This window comes from Nicotiana tabacum, chromosome 9 (genome assembly GCF_000715075.1).
Source record: "Nicotiana tabacum cultivar K326 chromosome 9, ASM71507v2, whole genome shotgun sequence".
NCBI lineage: Eukaryota > Viridiplantae > Streptophyta > Magnoliopsida > Solanales > Solanaceae > Nicotiana > Nicotiana tabacum.
Window position 1 is genome coordinate 63398471 of NC_134088.1, and position 13293 is coordinate 63411763.

At 35.6% G+C, this 13293-nt stretch overlaps 1 protein-coding gene across 1 annotated transcript; it reads right to left on the reverse strand.

The window, feature by feature from the left end:
• Positions 1-422: 422 nt before the first annotated feature.
• Positions 423-8324, reverse strand: LOC107765443 (transcription initiation factor IIF subunit beta). The gene is made up of 6 exons (XM_016584091.2): positions 7984-8324; positions 6362-6470; positions 2009-2139; positions 1850-1924; positions 1285-1434; positions 423-891 (listed from the first exon to the last, which is right to left on the reverse strand). Exons 1-6 carry the CDS (start codon positions 8176-8178, stop codon positions 772-774), a joined length of 780 nt encoding a protein of 259 aa, XP_016439577.1. The 5' UTR covers positions 8179-8324; the 3' UTR covers positions 423-771.
• Between the last annotated feature and the right edge of the window lie 4969 nt (positions 8325-13293).

Below are 13293 nucleotides of genomic sequence, written 5' to 3' on the forward strand. Positions count from 1 at the left end.
TTAAACCAACATTTTGCATTGTGAACTTGATTCTAAAAATTAAATAAAACTATAGCCGAACATGATTGGAGACATTAGATAGCGCACTGTCACTATTTTCATTTGACATGGAGCGCATATGTAAATATTGACATCCTAAGAGAAACAGTAATTTTCGAGAAAAACCATGGATACATAACAAAATTCTGCTGTTGAATCTCATACTTTTCTCTCGATCTCTAATTAAACCAACATTTTGCATTGTGAACTTGATTCTAAATTTGTCCATAGAACAAGCCTAACCTGAACAATGACTCCATGGGAACAGTCCAACAAAGCTATCCCAAACCCCTCCCCCGTCAAGTTATTTCCCAGCATTACTTATTTCCAATGATAACATTCCTTGAGGTAATGATACTTATCAAAACAAAACAAAATATTCCTTGAGGTAATAAAAGTTAAAAGGACAGCCCCGTGCATTAAACTCTTTGCTTTGCACAATTTTGCTAGATTACATTGGGTCTTATGTATGCAATGTTCAGCGACCCAGCAATTTATACAATAAAGTTGGCGAACCTTCTTCCCTTTTCCATGGGGTAAATTTATACAACAAAAGAATAGAGGTTCAGTTCTATAATTCCATTTCCATAAAGGACAAAATTCATACATCCATTCATGATTGACGATGACAGCGTACTAAAGCACCTATCAATTGGTGAAAGATAGAGGTATAATGTTCACGACACTAATTCTACCAAAACTCTAGGTTCCACGACCTAACATAGGGACAATTCATTCAGCACCTGTGTCCTCTACAGATTTCTTATACTCTGGCTTCAACTCGTATGTTCCTTGGTTTGTTCCTCTTTTATTGTACACGCAAAGCTCATTCAATATCTCTTTCAAAAATTGCTGCAAAACAAGTAAAATAGTTAGATATAATATCATGAGGTAAGGAGAAACGCAACCACGCAGCTTCAAAAGGAAATATATCATTTTTCTGTTCTCTCTTTTTGTTGTCCCTGATTGAGAGGACAAAATGGACATATCTGAGCAAACATGGAAGCAAAATTATGTGATGTGACTTGGATTACAAGAGCTATTGCAGTGAATCTCACACTTCCCTCAAGAAAACAATGGGTATTAACTTCATTCTCAGAAAAAAGAAAATAATGAGTATTAACTAATCTCAAAAACAATAGGTACTAACCAAAAAACCCCAGTAAAGTAAGCGTCTGATCACAAAAAGAAACAAATAACTTAACGATTTTATGACAGAATAGACATCCCGATCAGACAACATACCGCAGGTTGATCTGTTTCTTGCACCAACTGCTTCAAAGTCCAATTGGGTTGTCTCTCAAAAAGCTTAAACATGATATCTTCCAGTTCGCCACGGTCCCTTCTAGTTCTCTTGACTTCTGGCCCCTTAACAGGAGCCGCCTTCTTTTTGTCCTGCATGGGAACAAGGATGTAAAGAGGCTACTAATTATTCCATTAACTTTCTTGCAGAGATTAGAAAAGACAATGGGGAGCATTTCCATAACATAAATGAATACAGTGAGCAAAATTGGCAAAGTACTCTGACAGAAGGTCATACAAAACGAGGTTTCAAGGAGGCGAAATAGTGAGTGTGTAACCCAATTGTATGCTCAATCATACTTTGAAGATCATGAAAAGCATTTCTCTGTCTCAAGAAGGCATTTACTAAAGTTACAACTTAGTAAATTGCAGCATGTCAAATCATACACATTATATGACCTGAAATCCTCTGAAAAGACAAAATCTTCCAAAAGTACATAAAGCTGTGTATAAAAATGGAAAGGCAAGATTTCTAAATGTTCAGAGGAATAGATGATGGTCCGTATACCTTAGAACTGGACGCAATCAAGCCGATCATCCCAGGCATGGGCCTCATATTGACTCCACGATCATTATCAATGACCTGATTTTGCAGTAAATTAATCAAGGAACAGTTAAGACAAAGTGCGAATGTTTTAGAGAAGAGATCAAATGAAAGGAGATTTACCTGTATTTGTCTGTTCTTGATCATTGACTTATTTGTCCTTTCACGACACATTTTCCTATACTCCTCCATGTTACGAGTATGAGGTGTCATATCAAACTTATGTTCGACCTTTCCTTCCATGGAAGCTCTTCCTTCAGAAAGAACAATAATTCGGAGAGCAGAGGTTGAGAGAGTGAATTAGGTAAATTAAATTGAAACCTGAGTTGACTGTAACGCTTTTTCAGTTGGAAAAGCTTAAAACAAAAACCGTCAATTTGTGAATTCCTCAGTACTATGATAGATAATGTAAGCAAAGAAAAAAAACCATCACCAAGCAAATAAAGCTTATGGTGCAAATTACGATTGGAGATTTTTGAAATTATTCTAAAGTCATATATTGATGATATTGCAGAAAGAAAAGAATTTATAATTTAAAACACAAAATTGACATAAACTTCATTATCTCATTATCTCAGAGTTAATGAAGGAGAAGTAAACAAAGAGGCAAAGGAAAGAGAAAAGAACTAGAAACACAGAGCCAATGAAAAGGAATCAAAGAATGTGGAGGCCACAGCGAGAAGTAGCCAAGAGATTTTCAAGGAAATTAAGCCTCTTTAACTCCTTTAGAGGATACCCGGTTATTCTATGAATGTAGGAAAACACTCTAAGCATCCAACCCAAAACCTTGAGACAAAGAGTGGAGTGGCCTAAGAGATTTATATAAACCTCTTTGGATGCCCCTGCATACCTTTCGTGGGACTTTAAATAACTCAACACCCTTCCACACTATTGAATTCTTAGGGTAAACACATGGACTTAAATGCATACTTAGAAGCATGAGAATTATCAAAGGTTGACTCTGATAAAACGTGAAAGAATCTAAGCATCCAGCGTAAAAATATCTTAAAGCAACTGGTGGAGCAGCCCAATACTTTTACAGATCCCTCTGGATGCTTGTGTACGTGATCAGGGTTGTAAAAAGCAAGCGCTTCCTCGCTTAAAGCGAGAAGCGAAGCAAGGTATCTGACGCTTCTGTTAGCTGAAGCGTAGCAGATTTACAAAAGCGCTCCTCCTCCTCCTCCTCCTCCTCCTCCTCCTCCTCCTCCTCCTCCTCCTTCTTCTTCTTCTTCTGTTTCAGCGTCCAAATAGCAGCGAAATGCTGGCAAATTATTTTTTCCCTTCAGTTCTTCTCCTCTTCTTCTTCTTCTTCTTCAGATTCTTGCACTGTTTCAGTGATAAAAAGATTGAAATGCTGCCCATTTTTTCGTTTCAATTATACTACCCTTCTTCATATACTTGCTGCATTTTTTTTCATATCCTTTATTCTTAGTTCTTATTGCCTTTCTTATGTGTTATGTAGTTGTTCTTTTAATGGAACCAAAAGAAGATAGGAAAGACCCGACTTGAGCTTATTCTGCAAGAGTTAGCGAGACCAACAAGATGGCAATTAGAAGTCTTTTTGTGACAAGATTTCAAATGGGGGAATCTATCGCCAAAAAGCGCATCTAATCGGTGGTGATCCAAACGTCGCATCTTGTCATAAAGTTCCGCCGCATGTGAAGGAAGAATTGAAAGCATTCCTTCAAAAAAAAAAGAGTTAAAGACTCAAATGCTTCATGAACAAGAACTGCATAATCTTGATGATGCCGATGATGAAATAGAAGAAGGTGACGATGGTTCGTCGCTTCCATTAAAATCACAAAAGCGGGGAAGGATACAAACAATGTCTTCTAGTTGTGGATCTACTGGTAAGACTAAAGGTCCTATGGATTGTTATTTCCCGCAAAAACCAAGAGATAAGGGAGGGAAAAGTGGTAATCCTCAAATTGATGCCAAAGCAATTTTGAGGGATCGTGCAGTTGCAATGTTTGCGCGGTGGATGTATGATGCAGGTCTTCCTTTTAATTGTGTTAATTATACTGACACTTTTTCTGCTTTTGTTGAGGTCGTAGGACAATATGGCCCAGGAATGAAGCCTCCAACTTATCATGAAGTTAGAGGTTCATATCTAAAAAAAGAGGTGGAAGAGACTAACAAAATCGTGGAGCACAAAGTAGAATGGAATAAGTTTACTTGTTCCATTATGATGGATAAATGGACGGCAAGAAATGGAAAAATGGTCATCAATATCTTGGTGAATTCTCCTAAGGGAAGCTTGCTTCTTGAGTCCGTTGATGCAAGCAACTCTTCTACCGATTCAACCAATATGTAATCCTTGTTCAAGAGTACAATAGACTCTATTGGAGCAGAAAATGTTGTTCAAGTTGTCACGGACAACGCCAGTAAAAATGTTAAAGCTGGTGATTTGATGTCTGTAGGGTACCCGCATATTTATTGGACTCTGTCTGCAGCACATTGCATTAATTTGATCTTCGGTGACATTTTCAAGGAAAGACCCTTCAGTTCAGTCTTTAATCAGGCAATTAGAGTATATTCCTATATTGTTCAAAGGCCTTTGTTACTGAATATGATGAAGAGATTCACTAAACAAAGAAGCTTGGTGAAACCTACAAAGACAAGATCTGCTACCGTTTTCTTGACTTTGCATAGAATGTATGAGCAAAAAAGCAACTTGAAGAAGTTGTTTGTTTCAGATGAGTACACTAACAGTGCCTATGGAAGGGAAGCTCGAGGGAGAGAATCTGCAGATATTATGCTTTCTAGGTTCATGCATTGAAGATTGGTGGTCCTTTAGTTAAAATGCTTCGTTTGGGGGATGGGGAGCAAAGACCACCAATGGGCTACCTTCACGACGCAATGGATAGGGCAAAGGAGGTTATTCAAAACTCTTTTAGTGATCAAAAAAAATATAAAAGAGTCTTTGAGTTCATAGATAAAAGGTGGAGCGGTCAGATTCATCGCCCTTTGCATGCAGTTGGACTTGTTTTGAACCCGGAACTATTTTATGACAATGAAGAGAGGATTATAAGAGATGAAGTATTGTGGAGTGGATACATTGAATGTATTGAGAAGTTGATACCTGAAGAATCCGTGCAAGATAAAATAACAGAGCAATTTAGTACTTATAGGAATGCTGAGCAACTTTTTGAAAAAAACATGGCTATTAGACAAAGAAAGATGAAGTCGCCAAGTGAGCGAGTGCTTATATGTTGCTTTATAGTTAATAAGTTATTTCTTTATAAATATTATGTTTTGAATATTTGTTCTACTTCTACAGTTGAATGGTGGAAGCAATATGGCCATTCCACTCCAGAATTACAAAAGTTTGCCATCAAGGTTCTATGTCTAACGTGTAGATCATCCGGGTGTGAAAGGAATTGGAGCGTGTTTGAACATGTAAGAACTAAGAAGAAAAATTTAGTATATTGAGATAATTAAATTATATCTCAATTGTCCTAATCTTATTTATTACTTATTATTTGCAGATTCACACCAAAAAGAGGAACAAACTAACCTTGAAGCGTCTCAATGATCTAGTCTTCATTAAGTACAATAGAACATTGAGGCGTCGTTACAACGCTCGCAATGTAATTGATCCAATTAGTTTGGACAACATCGACGATGCTAATGAATGGCTAACTGGAGTCCCGGAAGATCATGCAGATGAAGAAGTATTTGAGAAAACTTCTGATTTCACTTAGGGTGATATTGCGAAGGCGCGTGGAATTGGGGAGAGGATTTATGGTTTGAAGGGGAGTACCTCAACTTCAAGCTCACAGAGGAAGGCAAAAGAAGCAACTACTTTGTCCCTAGTTGATGAAGAAGAAGAAGTTGAAGAAGATGACGAGCAATATAATAATGATAGTATACAAGAATTTGACAATCTTGTAGAAGAATAGGATGCGCATTTTGTGCTTTAATTGATGCTACTTTTTAGTTTTTACGTTGAAGTATTGAACATTTGCTTACAGTTACATGTGTTGTCTATGCAGTATTTATTTTAATTTTTTTTTTTAAATTCCGCTTCACTTCAAAAAAGCGAGCGCTTCGCTTCTCGCTTTAAGCGAAAAGGGGTTTGTCGCTTTTCCTCGCTTCACGCTCTTCAACAACACTGACGTGATGTGTGTTTTTTAGATAACTAAACAAACAATAGAATCATGATATCAGTACCCAAACCAATTGCTAACAAATAGAAAACTAAAATCTCCAACTGAACCTCACAGTGCAGATGGAGGAGCCTAATCAGAAGCAGAAAGATACTGTTTTGAGACAAAAATAAATCAGAGAACTCAAACTGGTCCTTCAGTTCACTAGGTGTACCTAAACTTATAATGTTTTGAAGAAACAAAATGGAAATAATCAACCTGATTTAACTCCCCGAAAACAATGCAGATCAAGCTAAGAACAATAGGAAACATCATCAAACATTCACATGACTTTATAACACTTAAGTGACAGAGCCAAGATACTTACCTTGAGGGGTCTCCGAGAACACACACATTGGGACAAAGTCTTGGAACATATTCAAGGAGTAACTTTTCGGCACATTCCCAGTATCATTTCCACCCATCTCCATAGTGAACTGTATATCGTAAAGATTCCATAAGGGTAAAGATGCATATGAACAGATCCAGCATATAAGCAATGGATGCACATGCACCCACTGTCTCGAACACAGATTACATCCATGAAAATATCAGGATCAGACTCTATATATGAACATATAAAATTTAAACAAACATATATAAAAAAATATGTATCAACATTAAGAGGCGTTGGACTTTTTTTTTTTGGATACTGTTTACCAGCCTTGAACCCTTGACCTAGTAGTTTGGAGAAAACTCCCCAACCACTATGAACAAGGATGGCCGGTAGAGACGTTGTATTGTCTCATAGGGGTGGGCATAATAACGACCGAACCGAAAAAACCGGTCGAACCGAAAATTTCAGTTTATTCGGTTTCGGTTTTTTGGTTTATTCGGTCGGTTTGCGGTTTATTATTTTAAAAAGTTCGGTGTTCGGTTCGATGGTCAGTTTTAATTGTTCGGTTTTCGGTTAAACCGAAAAACCGAAGAACCGAATTCTGATACTACAATTTCAAGTTCACACTCTTGACTCTTCAATTGACCACGAAAATTTCAAATGATTCACGAGAATTCAGCGAGAAATTGATGAACTGCGAGAACTAATGCAAAAGAGGTTTAAGCTAAAACTGGTACCTTTTTATCTAGTGGAAAATCAATATTTGGAGTAGAAAATAGTCTTCTAGCGGTTTAGTCGACAAAGCATGGAATAACTTGGAAACTCTCCTAAGCTAAAAAGTCTGTAGCTTTTGCTTAAGGTTCAACAAACACGAGACGATTTTCGTTGAAGACAGTTGTTTCAACATGGGTTAGTTGCTTAAGGTTCAACATGGGTTAGTTGAAGACATAAGAAGCACTTGCATCGGCTGCAAAAAGTAATCTATTTTCGTTGTTTCGTATTATTTTTGTCATGGCTTGAAACCGAACCGAACATGAATAAACCGAACCGAAGCGAAGTTATTATGGTTCGGTTTTGGTTATTAAAATCACAAACCGAAAACCGAATTAACCGAACCGAAATTCTACAAAACGGAACCGAACCGACCGATGCATATACAAACATTTAAAAACCGACTAAAAGAATGCATATACAAACCTTTAAAAAAGAATCTAAAAGTACTCTGTATATACATTAAGAGGTACATTCACCGACTTTAAACCCTAAATTCACCACGGAGACGCAGGATCATGTTCCACAGGAATTGGTACTCATTAACATCCTAATTTCTCGCATACGGTTACCTATATTGGTTAAACCTAGCTCTCTAACAACAATGAAAAAACAAACATAACAAAAGCAGAAATATGAATTTCGCTCCAAGAAAATATCATAGATTATTTTTCTGCCTACGTACGTTTTATTTCAAGAAAATCAAGAAATTAAATTCCGAATTCGGAAAAAAATGGCGTGTTTATCTTTAGTTGTTTACTAACCGCACATAAACTAACTACGAGATAAGATCGACTATGAAAGCTGATTTTATTTTTTTTTGAGATAAAAGAGAGGTTTACTTTAAGAGCAGAAGATTCATCGGAATTAAGAGGATCAACAGAGACAATGACTTTAGAAAGTTGCGGTGAATCGGCGGAGGCGGCGGCGGCTTGCCATGATTTGGAAACAACTAAAGGACACTTGAGTAACCACACTGCATCCTTCGACTTTGCTGTATCCACTATTATACTACTGTTGATGTTATCTTCCTCCATCTCCGTCGGCTGTTATGATCGGTTTTTGGATAATTCTGCTCCTCCGGTTTCGACGGTGGCGATGTCTGAAATTGGAAAAGCGGAGGACTGAAGTGGACCGAGATTGAATCGGGTGTGGCTACGGATAAAAGACTTAAGTCTACGTGGGAATTGTGAGTTGTGACTTGATATATCACGTATTCCTTGAGTTTTTTTTTTTCTTTTTTCCTTTCCAAATACTCCTTGGAATTGGACGTGTGGTAATTCTACACGTACTAAAATTGAGAGTTCGAATTTTAGCAATATCAGACTAGTTTGGTTGGAAAATAAGTTATTTTGAGATTAATTATTTCGGAATTAGTTATCCCACGATTAATTATTTCACTCTTTCATGGGGATAAAAAAATACTACAATCTCGGGGATTAGTTATCCTATAATTTTATCTCAATCAAATATGGGATAAACTCATCTCAAATTTAATTTCGAAATTAATTATCCCTTATTCCTCGTACCAAACGAGTCCTTAGGATACTTAAAAAAGGAATTATACGACTATAGGGGCATCAGTTAACAAGACTAAATTTTAACGGTTTAAAACCTGTAGTACTACTAATATACATGTTTGAACTAAAGCACTCGCAGTTAGATTTGGGTTAAAATAACTTGGATCAATTTGAATTAAATAATGGATAATAACACCTAAAACCTTTTTTTAATAAAGAAGGGGGCATGAGGTGAAAGAGAGAAATCTTCAATCTATATATAATAGGAGAGGCAAAACAATGATAGGATGACAAGTGTCATCACCAGAAAAATAATAATCTAAAAAGAAAAACAAGGATAGACTAACAAGTGTGATCACCAAAAAAGGTTTAATTTTAAAAAGCAAAATAAATAAATAAATAAAATACGTAGTAAAATATTTACCCGTAAAACAGTACAGTTGAATTTGTAGCGTGGTTTATAGACAAGCGAATCGATTTGACCCTAAAACGATAAAAATAAGATTAAAATTAAGATTTAGCGATTGAAATTAAAGAAGATAACAAGCCTAATTCCGAACTCAACCTTTCCGAGAGGAAAAGTGAAAGTAAAGTTAAAGCAACGATGAAACTGTTAAAGTGAGAGCTTGAATAGTAAAGTATGAGAGCAAATAGTAAAGTATAGCTTCTCCATGTGGAATCTTTTATGTCTTTGCAATGGTGTTAACCGTACTATTTATAGTTCTACCTAGAGAAACAAGATCCTAGGATCAAGCTCCTCTTTAAATAACAATAAAAGGGCCATTGATAAGTATGTAACGGCAGGCCTTGAATGCAAATATTCTCTGCAAGGGCTGCTCATTTAACGCTAGCAAATATTCTCTCATTGAATGTTGTCTGATGGCAAATCTTTGAACTTCTACCGCTGTCTACGTTCCCTTTGGAATTTATCCGTCAATCACGTAAGATAAGAAGTGACCTCAGTCTTCAGATCCTATGTGTGGCACACAGACAAATCTTGCCGATGACTCTTCACAAGTAGGCGCGACGTCGATTTGACCTCGGCTGGTTGATATTACAATACGTCAGTTAGTTAAGATTCGATCCCCCTGGAAGACTAAAAGAATTTAGCTTTCCTGAAAAAAGCGGTACCGGTCACACACGCCGCATTCGGTACTAATTGTTTCCCAACTCGTCCTTTGTCTATCTTCGGCTCCACGTGTCATCTTACCGTTCGATCACCTGTTATCAACCAATTTTATCACATACACAAAATTAATAAATAAAAAACTGCAATGGTAAAATAAATGCAATGAGCGTATAAAAAAGCTATATTACATGAGAAGTAATACAAAACTATGTTCATTAAATTATATTAAACTGGTAAGTTACTAAAAATTCATATGACAATGTAATATCTATCTATATATAATAGGATGGCAAGTGTTATCACCAGAAAAATCCTTAATTAAAAAAAACAAGGATTGACTGACAAGTGTCATCACAAGAAAAACTTTAATTTAAAAAGCAAAATAAATAAATAAATAAAATACGTAGCAAAATTAATAAATAAAAAACTACAAGGGTAAAAGAAATGCAATGAGCGTATAAAAAAGCTATATTACATGAGATGTACTACAAAACTATATTCATTATATTATATTAAATTGATAAGTTACAAAAAATTCATATGATAATTTAATAATTCTAAGTAATTTATAATATAATAAGATAAGCAAGTACAAATTTCAGGGAATAAAAATATAAATATAATTAGTACTATAATTTTTGCATTATGATATTCTCAAAGAAGAAAACAAAGAAGGTGGAATTCTAGAGATATGCTATTGAGAAATAGGCTACATTTGGATTATTACTGTTAGAACTTTACGTATAAATAGTAGAGATTTGTATTGAAACAATCTAACTATAAGGTAAGATACGAACAAATAAATAAATTATTGAGTTAGCTTTAATCACAATTTTAAAAGCAAAATATAATAGGAAAGGTCAATTCATAAGTTAATAAAAATTCACATGTATAAACGTATAGTACTAAGTACTTGACATAATATAAGTAAAAATATAAGACTTATAAATAGAATTATGATAACAAAAGACGTACATATACACATAATTGAAATCATAATAAACAAATAATCATAAAGAAAGAATATTAAAAAAAAAAAAAAGAATTCCAAGCGGTAGCTTAAAAATATATGTATTAATTAAATTTCTCATATAGAAAATTTTAGTTAACAAATAGAACTCATAATTTCATGTTAAAAAATATAAAGATAATTTATCGTATCTATACATAAGATAAGGATATTGTCACGACCCCAATTTTCCACCTCAGGATGTCGTGATGACACCTAATCTCTAAGACTAGGTAAGCCTAATATGCGTTGGGAACATCAGAAATAATAATAAACCTTCAAATTAAACCATGTAACTAACATAATAGAACTCAACAGTATAGCTGACAACAACTTCTCAAAACCTGGTGGAACAGAGTCATAAGCTTTACAAGAATATACAAATAGTCTCGTAATACAATACTGTTTTGGAACAAGAAATAAATAGTAGAATGTTTAAAAACAGAAGGTGACTTTAAGGCCTGCGGACGTTAAGCAGGAATACCTTGAAGTCTTCAAAAGTAGCTAGTTAATTAATCACTAGCGTCCAGCACTGACAGATGTATCTGGATCTGCACAAAAATACGCAAAAGCGTAGTATGAGTACATCACAATGGTATCCAGTAAGTATCAAACCTAACCTCGGTAGAGTAGTGATGAGGCCAGGTCAAGATACCTACTAGGACAAGATAAACGGAACAAAAATATAACAACGAGAAGTGATGGAAAGCGGAGAAACGAATGGTAACAAAGTAATTTAATAATGTAAACTAATGACAGAATTGTAAGCATAAAGACAACAATAAGAGAGCAAATAATGAGAACAAAAAATAATCAAGTACAGACAAAACTGATAAGACAAGAAAGAATAAAAAAGCAAAAAGAATTGTTCAACCAATAACTCTTTTTTCAATATGAAATGCACAACAAGAATCACAACCGAGGTACCACCTCGTATTCACATTTCATAATTCCAATCACAATCTTTCCTTATATCACCACGGGAGCCTTACATTTAGTTTTGAAAATTATTTTTTTCCGAAATAGCTACCCGCGTTTTAGCCCACCTTATCTCACCGCGTGGCTTCAAGTAGTTCCCCTACTAGCAACACGCGTATCATGCCCGCCTTATCTCACTGCATGCGTATCAACCCTAGCCTTATACCACCGTATGAGTATCAATATCACCACATAATCATAACTCGCACCACAAGTGCCCATATGCCACAACTTCCAAAAGAATCAACAACACCAATGTTTCTACAACAAATAGCCCATGGTTCAACCACAATTTGTACAAGAATCTCATCAATAACAAAATGAATGTGAATTTCTCAACAAGAAGGATATCTCAACAATTAATAACTTCACCTTAATGTGATAACGACTTTTACAACTTCAACACCAATAACTCAACAAGAAGATATTCCACGAAATAACAACTTCAAATAAAGTAATCCAACAATTTAAGAGGTAATCAAGACAATAAGGAAAGCAATGACTTCATCTAAAGCATATAAGAGCAAAATAACAAGTAAGAGGTAGAACATGTGTTAACAATATCAAATAAAATATGTAAGGGTAGATTAACACATGTTACAGTAGATTACCAATGAGGAATATAACATGTTATGACAATTCAATTAAAGGCATGGAAAGAGTCTAAATAACCTAAACGGGTCTAATACCACATATAGCCCGTGTACCCACTCGTCACCTTGCGTACACGGCTTTCACATAACATAAATAGCACAATTAACCCAAATTCTAAGAAGTAGTTCCCCCACACAAGGTTAGGCAAGATACTTACCTCAACTAGGCCAAGTCAACCCTCGGAAATAGCGTTTCCCCTAAAATTCACCTCCACACGACTCAAAATCTAACCAAAAGTTATTTATATCATCAAGCAATGCAAGGAAAAACAATCACAATAGATAAAGTTTTGATCTTTACAACTCTTCCAAAAAGTCAACAAAAGTCAATCCCGAGCCCTCCTGATTATTACCCGGGTCCAAGGGTAGATTTCGACTACCCATAACCCCACGAGTCCATATATGTGTTTGGTTTTCAAATCCAAGTCCAAATCGACTCTCAAAACTCAATTCTTCATTTTTCAAAAACTTGACAAAATTTCCCAATTTTCCTCTTTGATTTTCATAAATCTGAGATCTAATCATGAAATATAGTTGGAAATTGATTAGAATCACTTACCCAATGCTTGTAGGTGAAAATCCACTCTCCAAATCGCCTCCTACCAAGTCTAGGGTTCTAAAATGTGAGAAATGAGACTAAATCCCGACTTTCTAGCCCTTATCTCCAGCTGTAGATGTTGAATTTGCGATATAGGGTTTGCATTTGCGAACCCTCGCAATTGCGAATCAGGGATCGCATTTGTAAACCCTGACAACCTCAACAAAAGTCGCAATTGTGAAGCTTGCTACCATCGCAAAAGCGACCAAGTGGTCGCAAATGCGACCCAAGCCCAGGCCTGTAGACTTCGAAAATGCAAAGGGGG